The following is a 15,837-nucleotide window of genomic DNA, read 5'->3' as shown; positions in this document are numbered from 1 at the left end:
GTAATAACTGTGACATCTCAGACCTAATGAATTATCAAAATTGTCTCCAAAGACTGTTAAAAATCATCAATTTCTGGACCTCACCCTGAAAATTCTGATTTAGTAAGAATGTGTCCTTCAAACAGGGGTCTCAGAGGATTTTTGAAGTTGCCAACCCATGAACCAGCTCAGAGAATCCCTGGGGTTTGACGACGGGGGATCTGATGTTAACAGTTTTTCTGGATACCTATCATCAGAAATAATAAGCTAGGTCCAATGAAAAGCATAGCCAAGTTTTCCAAATAAGCTGCCGAACTATCCCAAACATGTCTGTTTCTCTAATTCCGTATCAAAAATGTACCTCACATAGTTTCAAAAAAAGAAAAGAAAAAGCAAGCTCTGGCCATGTCAACACATTTGTCCTGGAAGCAGAAACAGTGAAGGACAATTATCCCTGGATATGTCCAAGTCGCCGCAAAGTCTTAAAGAAAAAAATGGTTTTTGAGTAAGCGAGAGGCAGGGTTTGGGATGAATCTTATCTCGGACTAAATGACTCTGCAGTTCCATCCTAATGACCCTCACATTGCCTTGTCATGGAATTCACTGGCAAAAATCAATTATGATTATTCGTCTCCTTTTACTTAAAATACACTTTCAAATTTCATTCTGAGAAAGCTTGTAATTTGGGGAGGCAAACGTTAAGATTGAAAGCGTTTATGAATACAAACTCAAGCAAAAACAACTGAAATTTGGCAGCACATAAAAATGTCACATTACTGTCACAACAAAAGTTGGCTCTTCCAAAAACAATATATAGCTCCAAAGACACACACATATATCCACTTACAAGTGCAGCACACACACAGTCATTCTGGGAACAGCCAGCTACTATACATTTTGCATCAACGGAATAGTGCAATTTATCTCAATTATTACAGCACAAATAATACTTGCCCTCCCTTTCTCATTAATATTCTCTCAAGGGATGGCTCTCTAAAAAGAAAAAAATAAATTGGTAAAAATTTCATAATTCTAAGAATCAACAACGGCCATCCACATAGCCAATATCTAAAAATATTTTTTTAAATAAAGACTAAACACGTGCATTTTGCTTAGTAAAACACAAGTAAGTTTCTTTCTAATTACCTGCAAAATGTGACTTCCCAAATGTGCTTCAAATACTTCAATGGCCAGTGCACTGGGGCTTCTCCTTCGTTGTGCACCTATAACTTATTAAAAAACAAAGAAGAAGAAAAAGAGAGAAAAGAAAAGAAAGAAGAAAACAAATTAAGTTGGAGCTCTGATTCACACCTTTAGACCATTTTCCCGCTGACTACATATCACTAGGTGGTTTACTACACCAAAGAGCTCTGAAAGAAACACAATACAGGGTTCATTTTGATTCTGAGTTGTCTGAGCAAATTTTCAACTCAGAATATTAATTTCTGCAAACATGAAAAACTACATTTAGACTTTTTCCCTTTTCCATGTGCATTTTGGACTGCATTTCCTACACTGGAGCAAAACCACAAATGTTTATATTCCTTTAAAATAAATTAGCAAACCGTTCTTAAAATGTAAGAATTGTTATTTTTAAAGCATACATACACTGCCTGCCCATGTACTGCCCCCTGTCCTGACCCAAACCCCCCAGGACCTAAACTTTTCATACCTTCTAGGCTAGGAAAAAGCAAACAGGATAATTTTTTTATGTTCTAATGCAATAACTTTATCACAATCTAATAAGCACAACATGTCGGATAAGAGATTCTCATTAATGACTGTTTGCACTAGTGTTAAGTGTCTCAGGATGGCTGGATTTCATATTTACTGAACACTCATGTGTAACTAACTATTCCTACAGGACCTACAGGAAGCCCAGGTAGACTCCTGCCTAGCACGTGCCTCACCAGGGAAGGGACTGTTTTCTTATCCAAAACCTTGGGGTCTCCTGCTGACTTACAGTCTGCCAGTCCCTTCCTGGCAGACCCTACAGGTGTTGTCTGCCAGCCCCTCACTCGAGAAGCCTCTACTATTCTTAACAAAGGTGAGCCTAAGGCTGGCTATTTGTGGGATCCAAGATTGAGGGTCTTTCCTTTACTAATTTTCTTTTGCATGAGGTCACCTTTTGCCTTCAACTCTGTTCTGGTTATTCTTCCTTTTTATTTTATTTTATTTTTTTTTTTGAAGTTCTCCACACATAAACATCTGTTTCATGGTAACTTCTGGAAGGAAACATTTAGATCTTTTCCTTATTTCCAATAAATAAATTCCTCAAGTTGTCCTGTTTTTCTTGCAAATTTTATTATGAATCTCAACCTTCCTCAAACCTACACACTCTGAACTGAAATGAGACCGAAACCCCACTTCCTTATTTCTAAAAAACAGTTTCAGCTAGTTGACAAGAAAATTCCAGCAAAATGCTGCTGGGGTAATTCTGCTTCATTTTAGTTACTCAGTCGGTTGGCTCCATAGCTTAGTAGGGATTATAATATAAATGTACTTATGATTATTGTGCTGTGCAGAAGCAAGCAGTTTACCCCTGCCATTGTGAGTCAGTGTCTGTAATGTCTGAAAGGCACTTTGAAAATAGCGTGAGTGTTAAGTATCATTGTGACTGGCAAGAGGAAATAAAAGGGGCATTTTTTTTTCAATGGGAAAATTTATAAAATATAATTGAAGAGTGATTATTATCAAAGAATATTCCAGCTGGAAGGGATCTTAGAAACCTCTATTCTAACTTTCTCATTTGCTTCAGAAGCAAAACACACAATAATTTTAAAATAGAAAAATCAGTTTTCTATCCTAACATTAATCTTTGCTATAAGTATAGACTTGAGATTTTTAAAAATTTAATATTCAGATATATTTAAGACACTACTGCTGTATGTGTATGTGCACATTTCTGATTAATTTCCTATTCTAACATGCACATTACTCCCTTCAAAACTCCTTTGGCATTTTTGATAATGCAGCTGTCTTGCTGAATACTGTTTTCAGTTTCTAGAGTGTTAATTGCACATTATGGTAGCGTGGTGTGAATGATCCCACATGAATAAAATCTGCAGTCTTTTTTTTTTTTTTTTTTTAAGATTGTTGTGGGGAGCTTCTGGGAGGGAGGGGAGGCAGTTGAAAAACTTCAAAAGTGTCCAGTCTCTTTTTGAGGCAATAATTAGGACCCAGAAAGCTCCTTATTAATAATAGTTCATCATTTGTGGGCATTTCAGGACTTTCAGTTCTGAAGTTCAAAACTGAACAGAGGAAATGTCCTGGTTTTGGAGAACGTAGACCATTCTGCAAAAAGCTGGATGAAGAAGAGGCCAGGAGAGCAACAGTCACCAACCTAGAGAGGACCTTAAAACATCACGGCAAGTATAAGGAGCGTTTTATTTACTAGGAGGCCCAAGAGGCATGCTCCAGTAACAACAGATGGCAGCCCAACTGCCTTCTGGAAGCACAGAATATTGACTTCAGTGGGGTGCTTACAGGGGTTATTCAAGTCTGGCCACTGATGATGGCTTTTCTTTTCCTGCCTTTTCTTCACTTAGGGCTCAGGCTATTCTTTAAGTAAATTCTGCAAATACATAAATAATTAGGAATTTTATTTTTTCAAAAAAAATTTATTCATCAGCCTAGGGATCCCACACACCTTCACCAGTGTTACATCCATGAGCCCTACCTGCCTAGTTACCCTTCTTTGTTCCTCAGGTCCTCCAGAACCTGGAGTGTGCCTCCCCGTACATGCTAGCATCAGACACAAGTGTCTTGTAAGTGGTTTCATGCTATTCTATTCAATGGCATTTTTATGGCACTGGAACTTCTCTTGATTTATATGTTTTGCACTTATGCAGGTGATGTGGGGCTGTAATGACAGTTCCTAATTTTACAGCCAACATAAATATGTTAAACAGGAGCCCATTATGCCCGTGGTAGAAGCCCTGCTCTGACTCCAGCATTACTGGTAACGAAGCGATGTTAAATATGCACTTCTTGTTTTGTACTTTTCATCCTATCGCATTTGGGGACCTGAGACAATCATCCACTTTCTCAGGAAAGATGCAGGTACAGTTATCTTGTTGCCTTATGTTAATCATGTTAATCTCATGTTGCTAATGGAATATCATTAATGCCTAAGGAGACCCAAAGAGGTCCATCATTTTCAGAGAAAGAATAGACTGCTTATGAGGTATTCTCTATTTTTTGTGTTTTGGGCATCAGCCATTTCTAGAACGATTCAGTAGTCCAGACAAGTGCACACTTACTGATGAAGGGGTCATGGTTTCATCTCATCTACTGACATCGTTTCACGTATTGGTTTGTTTGGTTAAAAGACACTACCTTTTGAAATTTAAAGGACATTATAATTAAGTCGACCAGATAAAACCAAAAGCAACATGTTGCTAAATAAATGGAATATATAATCTCTTATCTGTGAGGAGTATGTCCCTAACTCACTGACAGTGAGGTGTGAGAACTGTGGAAGGTGAACAGCTTATACAAACGGTTAAAAGAAAAATAAATACAATACTTCAACTTCAAATGTGATTCAACATTGACTGAGTACCAACTTGAAATTGAAAATTGCTGACTATTATAGGTTGTTACTGAGTGTTACCTACAATTACTGTAGGTAACTGGTGCTATAAGACCTAATAAGCAGTCCGAAAAAAAAAAAAAATTAAGCAATTCAAAACAAACGTAGGCCCATCACATGATTATGAACCAAACACTGCAACTCTCCTGTTTTGCCAGGGTTAAAAATAAAACACCTAGACTCTGAAGAGACTTTAAATGGAAGCAATATATAGGGTGAACGATTTTTAAAAAACCAACCCAAGAAATCCTGATTGTTTCAGAAATCTAGAAAGATAAGATGAATCATTAGAATGGTGAGTTTGACTTTTCCTTCATTAAAAAAATGGAAGACACATAAGGAAACCACAATCTGAAACACGTTATCTGAACAATTAGTCTTGTCCCTCAACAACGACGGCAAAAATATTCCAATATTGACTCGCATACCTTGTGGGGTGCTCTTTGAGAATTAATTCAGTGCAGTAAAAGACAATCCCTCTTTTGGGAAATACACCACACACACCCCCAGTCATATTCCTAACCAGTGCTTGTCACCTTCGGGGATACACAATCGCCAGGAAGGCTGAGGATTAGCGCTCAGTGGGAGTTTGACCTATTCAGCCAAAAGGTCAGCTTGCCACAGAAGAACCCATTACAAAACAGAAACAGGACAGCTCAGTGGACACACATAATGAAAGGGGGAAAAGTCACGGCCCTACTTGCCTTGTGTCCCGCATTGCCCTTTTCCTTCCTAACTCTCCCCACCCCCATTTCCAGAGAAGGTGGAGCGGCCCCAGCTCCTCACCAGCACAGTTCGCAATGGGAAGGTAAAGGACAGGCAGTCGAGAGAAAGGGGCTTGTTATTTAAGAGAGCATTTGAAAGAGATAATAGAAGCCAAGAGGAGTAGGATATTGTGGGGCAGGGTTTCCAAAGGATCGTTTCATTAGGGAAGAGTCGTCATTGGCAAGTAGGGAAGGCCATTTTAGAGACATTTTCTCACGGGACCCCTCTCCATGGGGAGCAGTATGGCAGAATGGCTAAACGTAGCCTGAAAGTTCTGGGGGTAGTATTTCAGGGATGGAGTCATCCACTTAGTGAAAAGGGAAGCTTCATGGCTGCCCCCTGAACTCATCCTTCAAGGGGCAAGGCTCTGTTCCCACACTGAGCTTGGGGGGTAGGAAGGAGGAGAGGGCATGCTTAATGGAATACCGGACATTGCTCCCTGGGCGTTAGCACTTGGGGCAAGCAAAGTCAGGGTCTGGGAAAGAATGGAGTAGAGAATGCTTAATGAGTCTTTCCATGGCTACGGAAGGAAAGAAAAGGGATTTGCCTTCAAGAATCTCAATTAGCCTTCCTCACTGTAGGGCAAGGGGAGCCAAGGAAGGGTTTTCCCAGGAAGGAGCCTTGGAAGTTTATAAGGAGAGTGTGTGTGCTTTGTGTTTCTCTATCAAAATAAAAATGTCTATGTTTTCACTTAATATGGGACCAGATCTTCATTCTGAAACTGACCCACACAGCTTTGCCTACTGCCCGTATTCACAACTTGCATCCTTTCCACTGTAAACCCCTCACTGGTTGTGCAAGGCATAGACACGGGGTGGGGGGTGGGGTTTCAGATTGGGAGGGAGAGGAGAGACTGGAAGAAGTTGAGCCCGGTACCAACTTAACTAATACAGCAGCCCCATCACTGAAACCCTCCTGCCCCTGCCATGACATGTGGAGTTTCCACACAACGCATCCTGCAAACATCTGCAAACAAATGATAGCAATGCTTTTTAATGTACTTGCACCAATATTAGTGTTTTTACTATTTAAAATACAGATGACCAGAGTGGAGAAATGGGGACAAGCAATGTTCGTGGGGCATATGAATGATTAGCGATAAATATAAGGAAGAAAACATCTTCTCTTTAGTAATGGTGCACTTTGGTTTTATTTCTCAATTCTTATTTAGTCATTTTGAAACATCACAAAATATATCTGTATAATTCATATCCCAGAACCTATGAACACATTATATTACCAATTTAGACCAAAAAAGAGGTATTTAATCCAGTAAAATAATTGAAACTCTAAGAAGCTGTATGCTGATTTAAAAATTCTTTGATGCAACACATATTTAAATTTCTCCTACAATTTAAGTATGGATTGAATGCATTAGCCAAAAGCATTAGAGATGATATGACTGTGAAAGTATGAATACATACAAATGAATTACTTAATTTGGGAAAAAGAAACCATGTCTGCTTTTCTCCTCCCGCCCCCGCCCCCCAAAAGCCTACGTATATGGCTTTAACTAGAAAGAACTAAGGGGAAAACATACAACATTCAATAAATTTGTTTAGTTTGGGGTTTGTGCATCATGCACTTCTTATTGTCTGAAGAACTAAACACTGGCCCTATGATTCTGAAATCATTTATGATTTTCTACATCAAAAAGGCAAAGTCATATAAAAGGGAAACCGCACCAAAAGCATTACCGTAGTAAGTACGGAAAACGCATCTGTGTATTTGGCCAGCAACGAATTACAGGGACTTCTTTCATTCCACCATTTTCTTTCAAAGACTAATGCTGTCCACCATGCCTTCCTCTTCCTTGAAGGAAATGAGAGTGTCTAGCTACCAAAGCAGGGATTTCTCCATTTGTAACTGGGGAAAATGAATAATAGCCTTTCTCTGACAATCTGGTAGGAACGATTATATATGTCCCTTACATGGGCTACGATAAAGGGCGATTAACATTCTCCAGGAGAGGACCCAAACTTCCCCTTGACAATGACATTCTTCAGGCTCTGGGTGAGGCTGCTGCTTGGAGTGACAGCACCTGAGGGAATGACGGAGCTGTGACAGCCAACGTCTCTTGGACAGAAACCTCAGGAAGATGCAGGCATGATCCATGGTCTGGGAGGGGTACATGAGGGGGATCCTTAAGAGATTCCAGAAGGCATCAGCGGAGACGAGCTTCGCATCAGACTGGACAATGGATGAGGATATGTTTGTTACAATTCCTAGCAGGACTTTCTACAAAGGGAAGGGATTACCAGATTATTCCAATTTCACTTTCTTAATCATGCCAAAATAGCAATGTATATAAAAAGAGGGCACTTTTGAAGGACCAAAGTCCAGTAATAACTTAAAAGACATCTGAGTCTTTGCTGAATATGTTTCTTGGCTTCAACAACTTGCTACAGGGGTTGCTTTGAGTGGCAAAGCTTAAAGTTAACTATCTAATCCCCTTTACACAACGAAGGTAGGAGAATGTCCTCTTTTCCTTACAAAATAAATAAAGTTAAGAAGGTTATTGATCATGACTAATTCCCACCTTTGAATTTCCAGCAGAGATGAGGAATAGGGTGGATTTCACCCCTTCTCGACTTAAGTTTTAAGAGTATGGCAGTTATCAAGTGACTTCAGAATGAAGAATATAGGGGCACTTGGGTGGCTCAGTGGGTTAAGCATCTGCCTTTGGCTCAGGTCATGATCCCAGGGTCCTGGGATTGAGCCCCATTTGGATGGCTCAGTGGGTTAAGCATCTGCCTTTTGGCTGAGGTCATGATCCCAGGGTCCTGAAATTGAGCCTCACGTTGGGCTCCCTTATATGCAGGGCGGCTGTTTCTTCCTCTTCCTCTGCCCCTCCCCCCTGCTTATGCTCTCTCTCTCAAATAAATAAATAAAATATTACCAAAAAAAAGAATGAAGAATGTAGAAACTTTGAGTGGTGGGGAGTCTTGATTTGAGCTCAGAGAGAAGATAGAAGCTATTTCTGGCTTCAGAGCTACAGCAACAAAGACGTATTGACCTTTCCCATGCGGCAGGTGCTCTACTAGGTACTCCATACACAAAGACGAAAGACTAAGATGCAAACCACTTCAGTCCTGTGGGACAGAAAGTCAAGTGAGCCACAGAGAGTGGGCAACCTAGACCTTGGCCTAGGCTTGGAGCCTGAACGTGGACCTGATGTATGAAGGTGCTCTGCTTTCTGAGTACAATCTGCAGGCTATTGTTCTGAGGTTCTTTTGTCACTGTTATTGTCTTTGTTCTTACGTAAATTCTTCTTCCAATGACAACTTTCCTCTACACATCACCTGCTCTATGTCAGGAAGAAACACTGTGTGTTCTCATGAATTAAGTGCAGAGTTGATAAAAAGACACAAAGTACTCTCTGATCACAACTCTGAACCGAAAAAAGAGATCACATCAGATTTGATATTCCAATGTCACACTAACTCTGCCAGGTTTAAAATTTGTTTTTTTAACTGATAGAAATAACCTCCCTCACTAACTTCCCTCACTAATCAGCTGAACAGATCTTGAGAATTTTACATTTTTGATGGGCATTATACTTGGTTTGCTCACTCAGTAGCGTCTGGGGAAAAAAAAAAAGGTTTACACTTTCATTTTTAAACTATCTTAAAATCCTGTTGAGGACAACCATACCATTGTCCCTCCTTCTGACCTCAGCAGCTCACCGTGGTTAGTGGTATGATTCTACCCAACAGCAGGGTGTCGAGATTATCAGTGAATCGGTATGATGTAGGTCAGTACTTGATGGTAAAAGGAAGAGGTCCACATCTGTGACTTTGATTTTGTTTTCTAAGTCTGATCCCCAAATCTCATGTTATGACATCTGTGACATCTGCTACAAATTTGGAGCTAAGTCAAGCACAACCTTATTACTTCCAGTCTAATGCTCCATTCCTCATTCAGGCTCACCTAGGCCACTGATAGGACAGGGAGCTAAGAAACACCGGGTGTGCTGGAAGCAGCTTGTGCTTCTGTGGGAGAAAGAAGGCAACGTCTCTTCCTCTTCTCTCTCCTGTTCATCCATTCATCTAGTCAGTCATATTCGCATTTTCTCGTGGACAGTGCCCCTCCCCCTTGTGCCACGTCAATGCTTGGCTGTGTATTTAGTGACTTTCTTTCTGCCAAAAGTAGAGTCAACATAAATAGTTCCATGAAGCACTGGGGTGTTGGCTCAAAGGACACAATGCTCTGCTTATAACAGCACCTGCTTGAAGGTCATTCTGATCAATTTTTAAAGCTTAACCATCTCAAGCTATGGTATCACATGTGTTCATCCAAAATTTAGTGAATACATAGCAGTATGAAAGATATTAACCTCACGGACCTAGGTGCTAGAGATGTGAGCCAGGTTCCTATTTTCATTTCTACATGATTTCTTTTTACCTCAGCAGAAGAAAGCTAAGGGCATCCATGTAAAACATGTGTTGAGGCTCAGAGAATATTCTAATGAAAAGGACTCTGACCTTCGGGGGAATCAGAGTCTAGTGGGGAGACTGACACATAAGCAAATGAATAAAATGTGATAAATGTGCAATTACCAACTCTCACCTCTGATGAGGACAGGGAGAGTGGAGCAGGAAAAGCCTTAGAGCAGGGGTATGGTGGAACTGGAGTATGGAAGATGATCTTTCAAGGACAGCGAAATACAATGGTTAAGACCCCGAGTGCTCACTTCAGCAGCATGCACGCACACACACAGGCCCTGAGATCTACTAGTCAGCTATGAAGGCAAGGACAAATGCACACTGACATAGTGACACACAGCAAGGTTTCGGGCTCATCATCTTGCGCACTCCAGCTTTCTTTCCCTTAAGCAGCAACACCGCTGGAATGTCACACTCCTACGGTTGCTGGAGAGGCTGGGTCCCCCCACTACCACAGCACCTTCCTGAGGCTCAATACCATAGCTTTATAGTCACGTGACTATACCAAGGAAGACCAAGGTCCATTGCGCTTGGTCTGAGGACCCTGACCTTCCACGACCCCCGCAATGCTTAAACACCACAGCTGACAGTGAGGTCCCTTCATGCCTACATCACAGCAGACAGCTTCGCACCCTGCAAGATAACACAGTCACCAACCAGACTATCGCAACCCCTTGGGTGTTCTGAAGGAGACTGCCATGATTTAGGTCCTCATTGTTGGACATCCAGTTCCTTCCCCAAAATGCTTCCCTCCCTCTGCTTGCAGGAGGAGTTCAATGGGGGACAGTTAGGAGCAGAGAAAAGAGTTTGGGTTCTGGAGTCAGGCTAACCAAGCTTTCAATCTTCCATTTGTCTCTAATTAGCTGGGTGGTCTTGAACAAGGTAGGCTCTGTGGATCTCAACTTCCCAATCTGTCAGAAGGGTTAATGTTCCATAGGGCTGTCATGAGACCTGTGACAACCGCGGCCCTCCTTTAATTTCCCTTCTAGAACTTATTCGCATATCATCTCTCTCCTCCGCTAGTCTTTTACCTTCATAAGCTGGGGAAATCATTCTGTGCACTGCTGAAACCCTGACAGAAAAGGGCCCAGAAGGTGCACAATAAATATTTGTGAATAAATGAGCATTCTAGAGCCCCGTGCTGAGCCCAAGGGAGGCATTCAGCACATGTCAGCTCTCTTCTCATTGGTATGAAAAGCAGAGGGTAGGCCAAAGATGACTTTTCTAAATCACTATCTTAATTCCAATTTTAACAGAAATATTGGCACTGTATTTTTCCTAAATATTAGAAATATTTCGAATTAATTTTTTTAATATTGGGAATATTTTGTTTCTCTGTATGTTGTCCCGCAGCTCTGCCTTTCCTATGGCATGATACCAAATCTACAGTGTCACCACAAACCCTGTGAGCCAACTGCAATCAGGGCCTCAAACCAGTGCAAACATTTCACACATACTTGGGCAAAGCGCCAGCAATTCACTGAGTGTCAGCAACTGCCCACTGAATTTTCTTTTGAAGGATTCACTCACGGCCTATTCCAGCAGTAATTGGCATTCATTTTAAGATGCTGAATGCCTCAGACATAACTTGATTAGGTAAATGTACACAGCCACCGCCACTGGAAACCAAAATCAGCTCTTAAAACCCCACCATCTTCCTTCTGATTTCATATCAACAAAAGTCCACACAATTATCAATGGTAAGTGAGCAGGCACTAGGTCTTGCTTATGTTAGCAGATCAAGGTCTGCATCGTCATTGCCATCTGCCTCTTGGGAACCTACAGAGTCTCTGACTTGGGCAGAGTTAGAAGCTAAGACACAGGGACACTATTTGGGCCACAGAGATAGTAAACAGACTGCCCAGACTGTCAGATCCACACTGGAGGACACACACAAGCATACTCTTTCCTACTTACCACCACCATGACACATAACAAGGAAAAAAACCCTAATTTGAAGACATATTATTTAGAGTCAGGGTTCAGCCTGAGCCTCTCTCTCCATTAGAGGTTCTTAACCTATTGCTTGCTTTGAATAACAGCTGTTTAAGCGTATGCTCTTCCTGAGGCAATATTCAAACAAAAAACTTGGTGTATACAATTACAAAAATCCCAGAGAGCTTCTGCAACCCATCCACTGACCTCGGGTCAAGAACTCCGGCTTTAGACCACAGCCAAGTGTCCACATGTATCCTGTACCAGGTTAGGCACTAAAGGGGACTGAATAAATGATTCCTTGAACAGATGAGTAATCAAATGAATAGGCAAAGGAAGGAATGCAATAGACCCAGGCAAGGGAGAACCCAGGACTAAAGCAGACACTTGCATTCGGTGTGGAACCACAAGACTGAAAGCAACAGCCAGTAAGTTGGTTTATTCACAAAAATTGCTTTGTCGAATTATACACAGCTCCTCCCCTTCTAAATGCAGACGGAGGGAGGAAAGGAAAAAGAGATAATGAAGGTTTGCAAATGAAGTGGGTACAACTGTGCAATCAATCAACATTTTCTGAAAAAGAATCTGCATCACTTGCCAAAAATCTGAACTGAATAACTGAACCAGCATTCTGATGAGAATGGACTTTGCCACTAGCCAGTCATTTTTATTTGTCTTCCAGCTGTCTTGATTCTTTTTTTCCAGGAAGCTACTGGTCTCTTCAGTTTAGTGGGTTCAGACATGGCAATTTATTTAACCACGGTCAAATGCATACTCCACGTTTATTTTTTTAAATAAAACTTTACTGCGTGTCTCCTCTGTGCCAAGTATTACATCAGTTGCAAAGGACAGAATTCAAACACTCACCTAAGTATTAACTGAGGGCCTACTAAGTGCCAGGCCCTCTAGCGATAAGCCAAAGGAGCATGAGCAAAGCAGACAAACGTGCCCGCACAGAGCTGACATGGCGGGGAGGGGGGAGGGGGTCAGACAACAACAACAACAATACACACACACACCTCATTATGTAAGTAGCATGAAAAAAAAAAAAAGGGAAGAAGGGAAAAAGGTGGTAGAAATTTCTGTATAATATAAAAACAAAATCAGGAAAGATGTCTCCAACACTCTGAGTAGAGAGAAGGATCGAGTGAAGGAGTGGCATGACGTCCAGCTGAAGGAAAACCAAGTATCAAGGCCCTGAGCTGGGAGACACTTAACCTAGTTCAAGAAATGGCAGGAGACAGTACCCTCAAGGAATCTAGAGACCGGGGAGACAGAAATATAAACTGTAATACAGTAATGGTTTCTTTGGAGGCTCTCAAGAAGGGGAACATCTAACTTCAGTGAAACTCAAAGATTTAAAAGAGAGGAAGATACTTGGATTAGAAAGAAGAGAAATTTTCCAGGCAAAATGGTGGTAAGATGTATCGTTGAGGTAGAGGGAAGAGTCTACACAGTGGTACCAATTCAACAAAACATACTTAAATTCAGCAAAACATACATTTCCCCTATAGGGAAAGAAATGTCGCGAGACATCTGTCGGCTAAGTCACAAATGGCCTTACGAACACTGCCAAGGAGTTCATAATTTACACACAGTGATTGGGATCCATTCTAAGCATTTGAGTAGAAAAGGAACGTAAGCACACGTATGTGTTCTATCAAAAGGGTAGGGATGCACAGAATAGCTTTGGGTTTGCAGGGAAGATGAAATTATGGCTATTGCATAGTCTAGGCAAGAAATGATGATGAGTTAATCCTGGGAAATAAGTCAGAAAGACTGTAGAGATGAGTTTGGTTCTAAAGGAATTTAGAAGGTAAGAATGGGAGAGTTTATAAATTGACTATTAACAGAAGAAGAAGAACACAGGGGAAGTCCAGGTGTGTGGGTGGCAAACAGAAGAGAAGTTTCAATCATTCCCTACAACAGGACATTTAGAAGAGAAGGTGCTAAGAAGGTAGGACGTGGAACTGGAGGGGTCTTTAGGACAGGCCCGTGGAGAGGAGATGTCTGGCAGACCTGAGGCTTCAGGGTAGAGGTATGACTGAGGGGAGGACTACGCTGTGAGTCATTAGCATATAGTAGGTGGAGAAGCCACAGAAGGGCAGAATAAGAGAGGGTTAGGGGCCAGCGGGAGGAACATCTGCATTTATAGAGAGGAAAGAGAATCAGCAGGGAGCCTGAGAATGAACCATCAGAGGGTAAGAGGTAGATAAAGAGGTGATGGTATCCTACCTACAAAGAAGAAAAGCAGAACATTTGAAGAAGTGACTCTTCAACTATGTCAAATGCCACAGGAGAGCTCTGAAGACCTTGGATGGGGGCACTGCCGTCCACTGAGGAATAAATGAGAGGTGACGACCACCAATTCCACACCTTAAATTCTTTTTTTTTTAGGATTTTGTAGTGAAAGGAAAAAAGAATAAGGGATAAAGGATGGGCAAGGAAGAGAGGTGGGAGAATACCCAGGATTTTTTTTAAATGACTTGAGAATGTTTATATCCTTAGAAGCAGCAAGCAACAGCCACTCGATATAGAAGATGGACAACCCCGGAGGAAGCTACAAAACTGTCCAGAGTTCAAGGTAGACTGAGAAATAGGGGAACATATCACTTTAAAAAAAATCAATATTTTAGTATCACCTGAGTCTACAAAAGTGATGCTTCCTGGTAAGGTCCCTCATCCAGCCCGAAGGATCCCAACTTAAGAACAAGTTCTTCTAGATGATGGTCAGACAACATAATCACCTATGATTCACTTTCCAAAGTATATTTCTATAGGAAAATACATCAAAATCAAGCTCTCATTGTCCTCTGGAAACCACCCTTTTTCCTCTCCTGCTAGGAGTCTCCATACCACTGCTCCTACAGGCTCATCATTTCGGACTGATCTCCCTCTCCCTTGTTTTTCTCCACTATGTAAATACCGAAAACAAGCATTCTTCCCTAAGATCCAGGGCTCTCCCACTACAGTGACTTTGCTTCCAATTTCATGAATATGCGAAGCTCTCTCCGTATGCAAAGATGGCCACATGCTCCGGAAAGGGTAATTTTAAGGCTTCTACCTCACCTCACACTACCAGTAGTGTCCTTCACTTCACTCATCGAAAACGATACTCTTTCTGGGCCCACTTGGTCTCCAGTCTCTCCTTCCTTGTATCTCTTGTGATGGCAAAAGCTTTTAAAATGTTATAAACAGAGGAGTTACCTGGAATCGCTTTTGGAGCCCCTCTAACTCTTGAGTCCCAAAAGCAGTCAATAATTCCACTTTGTAGTCAAGATCCGTTAAATCCCCATAGACTAGTATTGCAACAGATTATTAACATACCCAGGTGTGAACTAAAAGCATATTAAGGAATCAGAGAATACAAAAGTTTCTTTTATGTGTTGGAGAAGCTATTGAAAAGGCAAAGAAGGACCTCCTAACCCCCCTGCGTTGTTTAGTGAATTTTTCTTAAGCCAGAGAAGAAAGAAACCAAGAACGCTATGTGTAGGAGAGAAGAAGCCTGTTTCCCAAGAACTATGTCTTACAGAAAACCATTGCCTCACCTTCAGTGAGGTTCCATGTTCTAGGTGGGGAGGAAGAAGGACAAGGTCTCCTGGAATTTCCAAAATGTTGTTGAAACAAGCCTCATCCTCAGCGCTCAGAAAGAAATACTCGGTGCTCATCTTGTTCTTTCAACTCACTAGATTTTCTCTCTTTCTCCCTTTGAAGACAGTTCACTTTGGGACTTTCGGAATCTGAGAGGGACTATGGGGTCACTGATGGTCTTGTGTCAAGTTCACTTTTACTTGGGACATCGCTGCCAGCCACCTCTGTCTCTTTTCCTCATAATATAACCCCCAGTCAAGAAGAAGAGAAAGCATTCTTCCTTCCTGTATTGCCCTCAGAAGTGTATTTGCCTCATCTTCTCACATGACTATTTTAGAAGGAACTTCTTTCACAGTTAGCATGTCAGCCTGGGTCTAGCTCTGTCCTCTGTCATACTCGTCAAAGGGTTATCACATTTTTATTCATCTGAATATGGAGGAGTACTTAAAAAATGGGAAGACAGTTGTAGTTTATTAGAACACAATTCTGAGGGACAGAAACCCCCATTTCTAGTCTCAGCTCTTCCAT

General features: G+C 41.4%; 1 protein-coding gene across 1 annotated transcript in view; it reads right to left on the bottom strand.

The window, feature by feature from the left end:
- Window positions 1-676: 676 nt before the first annotated feature.
- Window positions 677-15,837, bottom strand: part of LOC116861940 (neuronal PAS domain-containing protein 3-like) — a 411,199-nt gene continuing 396,038 nt past the window's right edge. Inside the window, exons 4-5 of the mRNA XM_032848874.1 lie at window positions 1,126-1,208; window positions 677-972 (exon numbers count right to left, since the gene is read on the bottom strand). Of these exons, the coding sequence (XP_032704765.1) occupies window positions 958-972; window positions 1,126-1,208 (98 nt within the window). The 3' untranslated portion in view covers window positions 677-957. The remainder of the gene's footprint in view (window positions 973-1,125; window positions 1,209-15,837) is intronic.

The sequence above is a fragment of the Lontra canadensis genome, unplaced genomic scaffold (genome assembly GCF_010015895.1).
Source record: "Lontra canadensis isolate GAN:19392208 unplaced genomic scaffold, GSC_riverotter_1.0 scaffold212, whole genome shotgun sequence".
NCBI lineage: Eukaryota > Metazoa > Chordata > Mammalia > Carnivora > Mustelidae > Lontra > Lontra canadensis.
This window is presented reverse-complemented; position numbering and strand designations above follow the sequence as displayed.